Genomic DNA, 11,978 nt, shown 5'->3' on the forward strand with positions numbered 1-11,978 from the left:
TATAATTGTTCTAATACTTGGTACTCAGTCATTGGAAGAACGACGGAAGAGAGGGGACTTAATAGAAACTTATAAGATACTATATGATTATGACTGCCCCCTGAATGAGATGTATGTGTGAGACAAGCGCCATGGCGCAGTTATTTAGACATCTGACTGTGAAACTGGCGTCACAGGTTCAACACCCGCCAGTAGCAGGAAGAAAATCCAAGAAAGGTTTTTTTCTCAATCGGTCTGTTGGTGTCTCTCGTTCCCACTTGTTGACAAACATCTTAAATATAAGCTTAGAAAAAATACAATTCGATCCCAACACCAATTTACGGGGTCATAACTGGAAGCTGTATCGTCCCCAATTCCCCCTCAATCAATAAATTTCCAAGCCTAGTTGTCCATTCCATTTCAGTCAACCAGTTCGAAAACCGTTATATTCAGATTCTTTTTCGAAAAAAGAAGAACGCTGATGGCGCAATGGCGAAAGTTGCTTGCCGATAACGAATAATAATAATTGTATTTTTTGTTGATTAAAATCATAAGTAATATATTAACAGAAGAGTTTTTAGGTTCCCCAGTAGTTGATTTGAAAGAACTCATGAGATGTAGTTCGTTTTTATTAAATTCATTTTTATTAATTTTTTAATTAATTTTTGAGAAACATCGTGGTACAATTAAATACTCTAATTTTTACCCAGCGCAAGAAAACATTTTTTATATCCAATTTCCTGTAGCACTGAACTTTCTCATTATTTCTTGAAACAAGTCTCACTACTTTACGTAAAATTTCTTACAACAGAGAGGGAAAACATTTTTGAGAAGGGTCTAGCGATTTACAGGGCTTGTGATCCGTCATTGGCTGGTTTAAGTGGCCACTTGACATGTGTCACATTCACCATTCCGCCTATGTTTAAATATCCACATTTCCTCTACTCGTCTGCCTGTTGACTTTTTATTTATATAATTGATATATTATTTTACTAAAGTGAAATTTATTTAATGCATTAAAAATGAAAATGGAATGATTTGCTTTCTATCATTACTTTCACACTCTTTTACCTAATGCGAACAAGCTCACTAGAGCATATAAATTCTATTAGCGAAAATCAAAAGCAATAAGGAAGTTTAGTGCTATGGGAGATTGGATAGAAAATAATGTTTTCCTACATGCTGTAAAAATTAGAACATTTAATTGTACAGCAAAGTTTTTTGAAAATGTATGAATAAATCTACTCAAATGGTTTTAATAAAAATGAAGTATGAAGTGTGATAAATTTTCGGTTTCTGTTGATATCCCAAATAAATAAAATAAAACTGAAGTTTCTCCATCTCAGTTTAAATATTAATTAATCTTTGATACTCCATGTTTTTTTGTTTTATCAAATTTTAATATTCCCGATAAATCCAATACTTGACTTTGTATGCAGGTATTAAAAATGTTATATTATTTATTGTTTCAGCATTTACTTTGTGGAAAAACATTATGAATTTATTAAATATAATTAGTTAATTCAGAATACCTGAAACTAGTTGTGTTATAATATATTAAACTCTTAAGTGGTAAAAGTTACAAAGTGTTTCATTTTAAATAAATTAAAAAGGTTTTTAAATTTATTTTTTTTATTAATGAGAAATAGGAGGAATAATTAATTACCTTAATAAATGTCCAGATAACAGTATACCTAAATAAATTATTTTTATGCTTGTAATATTCCCCAAGCGAAAATATTTATAATGTATATTTACTAGATCTGAATTTTAATTTAAATAAATTTCTTCATTATAGTAACCTAATAAGTCAGCGTTTCAGTCTGTTAATTTTACTTCATATTGAATGATTATATAAGTAAAAGTGTTGCTTATCTTCCAGGTTTTCGAATCTCGGGGCATGCAAGTATGTGAGGAGGCGCTCAAGGTGTTGAGAGGATCGCGACGTCGTGCGGTTCGTGCCTCACTTCAAGTCAGTGGTGATGGACTGCGCGTAATAGAAGAAGATACTAAGGTACATCAAATAAGTACTTCTTAATCTATAATCAACGATACATTTAAGCATGGTAAACTACACATTAAAATATTACTTTAAAATGTAGATATTCTTGTTTGAAGCTGTGGAAAAATCATATCTACATATGAGTTGATAAATATTAAACGCCAGTATGCCCACTCAATTTAAAAAAAATTGTTCTACAAAATGCAGAGAAAAAAAATATTATCATTTCAGTACTGTTCAAATTAAAACATGTCCTCATTATTACAAGAAAAAACTTTTAAAAATCTCTGTTTTTAGTCAGAAACTAGTAGGTCCACGTGGACACTGGTGGATCGTTGTGGACATACCTGCGTTTGATATTTATCAACTCATTTAGATATAATAAAAGCACCCTTCTCTTTTCCAAAACTGTTTGTAAAGACTTGTGCCTTGCTTCATTCACTATCAATTTTTGAAAACTAATTAAGTGAAAATTTAATATTTCTTTACAATCAAACCGTGCAAATAACAAAATATAAAAACTTTAATTGTACGGCTTACTACACTATTGTCAATTTGTGGTCAATCAAATACGCATGGTCAGTACAATCACGGAATACAGTGTTATAAGTAAGACCTATAATTCAATCAATCAAGTTAAAATTTTATTACCAACAAGTGTTGGCTCCTCAACAATTTATGTTGGAATATTCAAGAATATACCTTGAACTAAATGGTTATTTTGTTACATAATATATTAACATGCATAGTGAAGATTCCGTTCCATGCCCTAACTGCCCACACAATAACATTTCTTTTAGGTAATATTTATTCGCAATATAAAAGGTGTTTCGATATTATCGCTATTTTCCGAGAAAGGGGAATCATATTATAATATTGTAGTGCTAACATATTTTCATGATTCCAAATTGAGACCGTGACCATTCGCTCCAAATTCCGCTTTGAAAAGGAAGAAGAACGTATTAATACAAACATAGATAGATACAGACATATAAAATACTAAACAGTCCTTATAGCTGCCCAAATTTGGATTCCATGTTCAAACTAAAACACGATGCTTAATTTTGAGGGCACAGTCTCAGGCTTGAGAAAACCAAATTCAACCTAAACCCGCGAAAGCATTTTAACAAAAAGTTGCCAAGTCAAATTTGGAAATCTTTTAGACCAAGTTCATGGTGAACCTACTGAAGTGCTTGATGGTATCTTCTACTGAAAAAAAAAACCTACTTATATCTCAAATTTTTTTACAAAATTGACAATTTTATATTGATCAAGTCAGTCTATGAACGTCTGCTACAGGAAATATTGACAAAATCAAACCACTACCATACTAACACAATACATTGCTAATGCTTTGTACCATATAATGCAAAAGAAACATAAACTCAAAAGTGTAACAAATAATAAAACTATGAGTTTGTGTCTATGTAAAAACTCCAATCTCGATTTGCCAACAAACAAAAATTCTGAATTAGTAAATTTTTGTTTTTAAATTTATATTTAAAGCTATATTTCAAAATCTCATCTTTTGTTTAATGTGACACGACGTTTTTTACCATCATACCAGAGTTAAAAATGCCCATATCAACAAAAGTGCTTACAAAATATAATACATAAAATAAACTAAACCAAAAAGATTGATTTAAATTATATACCAAAGAATTCTTATTTCAGAATGTTAAAAAAAAACATCAATATTACTAAAAATTCGCCAATTTTCCGCTTGAAACCATTCATTTATAACCGCTTTTGCGTTCAGAATACCACTCCGGGCGTAAGTTCAAATGCATTATTAAACATTTCAGGGTCTCATTGTGGATCAGACAATTGAGAAGGTGTCGTTCTGTGCCCCTGACCGCAACCACGAGAGGGGTTTCAGCTACATCTGCCGCGATGGCACGACGCGACGCTGGATGTGCCATGGCTTTCTAGCCTCGCGCGACCCCGGGGAGCGCCTGTCGCACGCCGTGGGCTGCGCCTTCTCCGCCTGCCTCGAGCGGAAGCAGCGCCGCGACCGCGACACGACCGTTGCCGCGGAGATCAACAAAGTGCAGCGGACCAAGATACTGCATGTCAATGGTGAGACAAGTTAATTTATTTATTGCTTCAAGGGCTTATGCCTTAAAAACAAAATACAAAGCGCTCGTGTTTTTAAACAAAATTAACAAAAAAATTCAGTGTTGACACTACGTTTGAACGTAGAAAAAAAAACATTAGTCATTTAAACCCCTAACTCAGAGTACACAACAAAATAACTGCAGACAAAAGAAAAATCAACATTTATGCAGGAATATGTGTACACGAGAGTTGCCTTTTAGAGTTGCGTTTTTACAAAAAGTGAAACAGAAACGAACAAGTTGGAAACAAAGGTTTTTTTATTGCTTTTCTAAAGATTCGCCTTTAAGGTCTATTTTTGCATACGTTCAAACCAATTCTGGAAACATTTTCTCCACTCTGAAGCTGATATCGTAGAAACATGGTTTTGAAAGTCTTCAACAGCTACTTGAGGTGATGAAAATCGCTGTCCACGCATCTTTTGTTTCACAGTGGGGAACAAGAAAAAGTCGTTTGGCGTTAAATAGGATGAATACGGGCAATAAAACATTAATTCAATGTTTTTCTCTTTCGAATATTCATCTGTTTGATGTGCTTTATGGGAGCTGGCATTGTCATGAAGAATGATGCCACGCTTTTTGTTGTTTTTCCCTATTTCATCGAAGACCGTTTTCAAAAAAAATGTTGTATACTATTCAGCATTAACAGTTCTTTAATCCTCAAAGATTGGACATGTCCAGTTCAACCGAAGAAACAAGCGATCATTTTCTTGGAAGTGCTCCGTGAACGAACAACTTTAGTGGTATTGGGTTCATCGTCAAACATCCAAACAGACACTGTTGTTTGCTTTCAGGTTCATACGAATATATCCAAGTTTCGTCTCCTGTAACAATGTTGTACACGGGTTTTGAACGTCCTCGAACACGAGTCTTTTTTCGAGAGACCCGTCACGATAGATTTAGATAGGTCACAGGACATCAAGAGCTTATATAGCACTGTCCCCCATTTTCCAGAAGAACAGTAAGAATCAGTTGCCCTCGACAACTTTAAAAAAAACTTTTTATTTAGAAACCTCGCTTAACGAAATCATGTTGAATGTGTCTTTTTATTATTTATGTCAGTGTTTCAAGTAAGTTTGGGTAAGTCCCAAAATGGTATTATCTTTTCAAATGCCTTTTTTTTTGTACACTTGACTTCCGTTTTAAATAGGGGATAATAAGCTCATGTTGGTCCACTGCATGACAGAGGCCTCCACCTGTCTTCGCCTCTTCTCCTGGTTCTGATCCCGCAAAAAAAAATTTAGTGGATATAAATTCACCTCGTACGTCTAACCTGCTTGAGGGCCCAGATTCGATTTCTGACAGGGTCGATGTTAAACATTTCTATTAGAAGTGGTTTTACACTGCAGTATTTCATTGTCTCTAAACTGGTACCTGATCACCTTTCCTTCATGTTGATTGAACAGATGATCGAAATTCGCTTTATTTAATTTACCAATACAATGCCTTATGCACTATCGGTCGCATATTGGGTTGGGTGTATGATGATGACGTATTTTAAACGTAATAAATAGGAATTTCAATTATTTGTGTCCTAATTAAGTAAATTTACATATGAATACAGCGCTATTGAATGTATTGGTATTTCATAATACCTGATGCACTGCACAATCAGGCAGATATTTCTTAATGCACACATTTTATTCTGTAACTCGTACTAACATGTGCTAGAGGAAACACTCATTGTTTCAACTGACATAATATGTATGCAATATTCTCATGTGAAAAGTGTAGTAAATTATTCTTTGATCAGGTGTAATTTAGTATGTTCCTATACGGCGTGAGTCTTATATATATCTTATATTACATTAAACTTTGTTGTGAATGTTATTATTTTTAAAACAATCTGTTGTTTTACCCAAATATAAAATCGCAATTTTGCAAATAAATACAATCGAATTATTGTCAAAAAATACAAATGTGAATTTTATATGTATACCTGTACCTGCATACTTATAAAGTTACTAGCTTTTACCCGCAGCTTCGCTCACGTGGCATTAGGAAGAAATTATTTAGGTAAATTAATTAATTGCGTCGTTTATCGATGGGAGTTTTCGTTTATCAATAAGAATTTTCCCGATGGAATGAAATATTATAGGAATTGAAAGTAGCTTGGTCTTCCAACTATCGTTATGAAAGGAATACAATAATCCATTAGTCTATGGTTACATACCATCGTTATTCTGTTCACAAATCCAAAATTCCGTTACAAAACCAAAAGCAAACCAAACTTACCATAGATGAAGCAAGTCAACTATAGAAAGGAAGGAATCATAAACAAACACACTTTAGCATTTTTCTAATATTAGTACGGATTGTTTATTACGTACATTTATTGCCCAATTGGATTGTTTTGTATATTTTTTATAGTGACAATTTTTTAGACGCACAATTTCTATTTATATCACAGATTGAGTTCCTCGCAAGGGCTCAAGTCTTTCCGTGTCAATCTTTTTACATTCTGCACAGCATTATAATGTTGGCTTATGTAAAAGTCGCTGCACAATACTGCTCCGGAATATCTAAAAGAACTATGCATTGATGAACTAGCTGACAGACGTCTTACACCTAGACCAGCTACATTTTCGACGATAGGAAAAGTCATTATACCTGTATGCAACCAGCGCATTAAGTTCGATGAATGTGCATTGTGCAAGTGCGAAACTGTGAGGGATAAGTGTTAAAAATTTTCATAAAAGTATTGTGGAACGGTAGAACTGTGGAGTACAGTGAACAGAAGTGTGAGGGAGTGGTAATATCTTGATTATTTATCTAGACTGATCAAATTTTGATGTTGATTTCAGGTGGAACAAAAGGAAGTAGCGACATATCCATAGAAAGCCGCTCGTTGTCCAATATGACTGCGTCCCCCGCAGCCCCCTCCCCCGGCCCCCCTCTACCTGTGCCCGCGGCCCCGCCCAACCCCTTCGCTATAGAGAGGCCCCACGCTGCCCCCCACATGCTGGAGCGACAGGGCTCTTTCCGAGGGTTCTCACATCTCAATAACAAGTGAGTCGTTTTTTGCTGACGTATACAATGGCCGATGGTATACAATAACTTATGATTTACATTTATAAAGCAGTAAATAGCTTAGGTTATGTTGGTCCAAACCAAAAGCCTCGGCAGGATCAGTAAAGATCGTGATAACGAAAACAGTTAGTGTAAATTCACAGTTTGATGTCAACAGTTAGTTGCGGACTCCACAGATCAGAGGTCCGAGGTTTACCAAAACTTGTTTCTCAATTCCCAACACAGTTTTGGCCCCAAAATCGTTAAGGAAATTGAAATATTTGGTTGAATCATAAAAACACAAATATATATTTTTTTTGACAAACACATTTACTATAATATTGTACCCTTTTAAAACTTGTGTATCCCACTGATAAAATTTTTAGGGATAATCTTAGCACCTAATATATTCTCAATTAATTTAAAATTTAAATCGTGGTGTAAATAATTTATACACTCAAAAAAACTGTATTCAACATTCTTCCCATATTTGGTTAAAATAGTTTTAGCTGTTAACGATTTAGCTGATATAAACCCTTGAGGATTAAATCTAGTATTTCATTGTTATGCCGGTAATATCTGTTAAGTAAACTCTTTTTTTTTTAAGTGTTGTTGATTTCTCATTCAGTTTATATAATTTTATTTTGAAAAATATAGGTACAGTAAACCTCCAGTTATTCGGATTAATGAATGCCAGATTTTATTGCATTTGAAATAATACAGCGAATTGGAATCATGTTAAAAACTAACTAAAACAAGTCCAGCAAAGTCAATTGCACAATTAAATTTTAATTAAAAACATCTTTTTTGGATATTTGGAAATTCGGACGACTGTAGTTCGGATAAACGGAGTTTTACTGTATGTATATTATCATCGAAAAAGAAATATTATTATTAAAAGATACATTTTTAAAACTGTTACTTAACAAAAATTACCTGCGAAAAGACAACTTGTGTATAAACATTTGAACAAATCCAAAATTTTTATTTCAGTTCACCATTCAAGCGTCAAATGTCGCTCCGGATAAGTGACCTTCCCAGCAACTTGGAGAGGCTGCGGCCTACTCCCGCCCTGCCTCCCCTACCCTCGCAGTCCGCTCTCCAGGGCAACTCAGCCCCCAGCAGCGACGCCCTGGATCTGCTGTCCGACCCTTCACTCCAGGTGGCCGCCATGTGCCAGCAGCTGTCCCGGGGGCTGCAGCTGCTGTCCGAGGGCCCTGCGGAGCCTCCGGCGGTGCTGCCCGTGGAGGGGCGAGAGCTCCCGGCCCCCGAGCAGTGGCTGGGGCGCCTCACAAGCCCCGCACCGCGCCCCCCGCCGCTCGCCACCACGCAGCGTGCACGTTCCCTCGGCGGGGACCCCTTCGACGCGGAGTGGGCCATCCCGCCGCGCCCCACCAACCCCTTCTTGCAACGCGCAATATAGCTCTAAAAATCCGCACCAATATTTTTTCTTCGTAGTGGATAATCGACACTTACCTACCTATTATAATTAAATATATCTCGTTAAGGAAGTTATTTAAGAGGGGGTTAAAAGCAAAAATGCCAATGTCCACGATCACTGTTTTTGGGAAGACAAACAAAAGTAGCGAAAATACTATTTCTTTTAACTTTAATGTGCCCAATTTGAACTTGAAATGAAAAGTCTTTTCGCTACCCGTTATACCACGCATAAGTTGTACGTTGAACTTAAAAAAAAAAGTCTTTTCGCTATTAGTTTTGTTCGTTTTCCCAAAAACAGTGATAATGGACGGTGGTGTTTTTGCTTTTAATTCCTTTTATATAAGGTGTTTGGGTGTAAATAATTCAATGTGACATCTTTAAGTAAAATCTTAAAAGAAATTTTCTAGTTATGCTAGTTTTCAAACTTTTTTGATTGCACAACATTTTTTTATATGGGAGTTGCATTATTTTTTACCTTATACATTTATAAGGTTTATATTTACTGCCAAGGGATAGTTATTTATTTTTAAAAATATATACTTCTAAATTTATAATACATAATAACCGGGTGGGATGTTTCGGTTGTAGCCTGTTTTATGAGCTTCTCCGCATTAGTTTTATAATGTAGCAGACAACATTAATTCGAAGTTTTAGATTTTGTTTAGTTTAACGACCCAACATTCTTTTGACGCAACTACTTAAATAAAATGTCACATGGTTATAATTATTTACACCCTGGCCCTTAGTTTAGTTTGCTTCGCAGGAGAGTCTATTGTCGTAATTGGAATGGAAAGAAATGAGAATTAAAATAAACGAGTGAGATATTCGGCGTAGATACACCCGAAATTGTTGCGTGAATTTTGATCGATACTTATCACTAAAGACAATTTTTCAGCTTGTCAGAATTGATAGATTGATCAAATAATTGGAAACAGTAACGAGAGTTGTTACTATTCAACATTGCAAAAAACTAATATTGGTCCAACTTTATCTTAGAATAATATTGAATTAATAAGTCAAGCAACCCAACAAATATACAAAATTTGTAGCCGCTTCTTAGTGGACAGTACCGCGCAATGTGCTTCGTACCGAATGTGTTTTTATTTCCACTTTTTAACGCTCGAGTGACCTTATACAACATCCGAACATAACCAGAAAATTAATCTGTTCTTTAGAAACAGCAAAACCTATATATAGAAAACACTATCAGACACTGATGTACAATCACCATAATCTCTAATCTAATACAGTTGCAGATTGCGCTGCAGTGCACGATTTTTGCGCTTTATCAAAAGAAATCAACGAAATTTCGAGTGATAACTCTTGTCATGTTATGTGCCGTCAGTACCACAAATATAAACTACTAAAAGAGTTGTATTTATATTTTACCCTTGATCGCGAAAGAGTCTTCGATACTTTTGATGATGTAAATGTTTTTGCTTTTTAAAATAAAAGGAATTGTTCGTTTTCATTGTAACAATGGCCAACCGACTTAACAGACGAATACCCGGGTAACTGTTGGTTTTTATTAAGTATTCGTAAAATATGTGATATATTTTTTATGGTTTACCCTCGGGTCATTTTAAACTTGAAACAATAGAAAAATGATTTATTATTAGTATTGTATATGTTATGTAACCACTATTGGCTTTTAAGAAAATATATTTCCAACTGTCATTCCTTCGTATCGAGAAATACATTTTTAGGCATCTATATTTATTTTATTAGAATGAAAAATTAACTATTCATTAAAACAAAACTAACAGAAAGACATCTCCTTACTACTTGATATGTATTACGTTTCCCACTATGGCTGTCAGAAGGGGTAACCTTCCCTCCAAGACATATCTCTTATAAGGATTTGTGTTGCAGACTTGCGACACATAAGTATTAGTTTGTGAGTAGAACATAATGTTGTAACTTTAATGTCTATTAATATATTGTTACTTTAAGTGAAAATGCAATTCACTATCCTGTGAAGTTACAGATTTGAGTTGACATTGAGCACAGCCTTGCACATTAAACTTAATAATTAGGAAACGTAGGCTAGTGCTTTAATAGCCATATATGTACGCTGCCAGTTCCGGCTACACCGACACATGCCTCAAATATTTACAAATCTCCAAAAGTTTTCACTCGGGATTTTCCTATTTATAAACTAGTATTCGTGTTTAATTCAGAACGGCTTTCTTATTTTTATAATTACGTAACATTTTATACATATGTTACATTAAAATACATATATATTTTTTACTTCACTGCATAAAAATGTGTTTTTAAGTATCAGTTTTGATAAAGAGTTTCCGATGGAAATCCAAATATATAAATATCATTTTTACAAATCTACTGGTGTCGTCTTTTATGATATGTGCGCCAGGGTATTTGCACTTGTGATTAATTTGTAAATATGTATCTGTAAAAATATATATTGTTGACTTCTTCATAAAGTCTATATTATGTTTTGTTATAAATTTTTAGATTAAGAATATATTGTACTTAATTAGGACAGTGCACGGCTTGCTTCCGCGGCACGTCTTGACGCGTATAAACCTATACAGGTAGATTAATAGCATCGGCTTGTCTCTGTGATTTCACTTCACAAGGGTCTAGTCCTTCTTGCGCATCTCAGTATTAGTGAGTGACGTCAACCTTCGTAATATAATGTACTTAATATCTACCGCATGGCGTGTCCAGCGCCGGTGCGAAGATCTCACATTCAGAGACAATGCGATACGGTTGTCTACCGAATACTTGTACTTAATAACAGTATTAATATTACTGGAATTTTCCAAGATGTATTGGGTGATCAAATTTACTTTGACAGACTGTTTAATTTTTATTGTAATATCAGTTTATTTACTGATTTTAATAAGCAGTCATTGCATAGTGGTAAAATCACGGATTTTTTGTTTCTAAAAAACATGTATTTCTCTTCTGAAAATGATTATCTTTTTCATGATTGTGTTATTTAAGTATAAATAAAAATGATTTTTAGAGTCAATAAATTCATAAATAATGCCACTTTGAAGCCGTTAGTTTGCATGCGGTGAGTGACCACAGTCCCTTTTTACAATGAATTAGTTTTTACTACAATTTGAATATATTTAATTATTTATGAACTTGTAAACTAGAGATGTTTTGACACAGGACAACCCGCAACTCCCAAATATGCAATATGTAAATGCACAAGAAAATACATAATTATGGACATGTATGAGATAAGTGTTTATTTTCTGTTGTATGTTTTATGCACCCGATATAATAGTTGTAGCCAGTTAGTGGGAATGTGTGTGGGTGATGATGATGCGGAGTGTCGGAGGAAGAGGCGATGTAAATCCATGTAAAAATGTGTACTTAATAGATGTATTTTCCACATGTATATATACATAATATTATTCTGAAATTATATCAACTGTTTATTTACTTTGCTTTTC

The 11,978-nt window shown here is 34.4% G+C and overlaps 1 protein-coding gene across 4 annotated transcripts in view; it reads left to right on the forward strand.

Moving 5' to 3' along the window:
- The window catches only part of numb (NUMB endocytic adaptor protein), a 65,128-nt gene extending 53,161 nt beyond the window's left edge, over window positions 1-11,967 (forward strand). For all 4 annotated transcript variants that reach the window (XM_088234999.1, XM_088234996.1, XM_088234997.1 and 1 more), the window contains 4 exons: window positions 1,862-1,993; window positions 3,787-4,060; window positions 6,900-7,104; window positions 8,098-11,967. In XM_088234999.1, coding sequence (XP_088091125.1) covers window positions 1,862-1,993; window positions 3,787-4,060; window positions 6,900-7,104; window positions 8,098-8,527 — 1,041 coding nt within the window. In that variant the 3' untranslated portion in view covers window positions 8,528-11,967. The remainder of the gene's footprint in view (window positions 1-1,861; window positions 1,994-3,786; window positions 4,061-6,899; window positions 7,105-8,097) is intronic.
- The last annotated feature ends 11 nt before the right edge of the window (window positions 11,968-11,978 follow it).

Source organism: Micrasema longulum, unplaced genomic scaffold, assembly GCF_059751315.1.
Source record: "Micrasema longulum isolate JH-2025_06_02 unplaced genomic scaffold, ASM5975131v1 h1tg001317l, whole genome shotgun sequence".
In the NCBI taxonomy this organism is placed as follows: Eukaryota; Metazoa; Arthropoda; class Insecta; order Trichoptera; family Brachycentridae; genus Micrasema; species Micrasema longulum.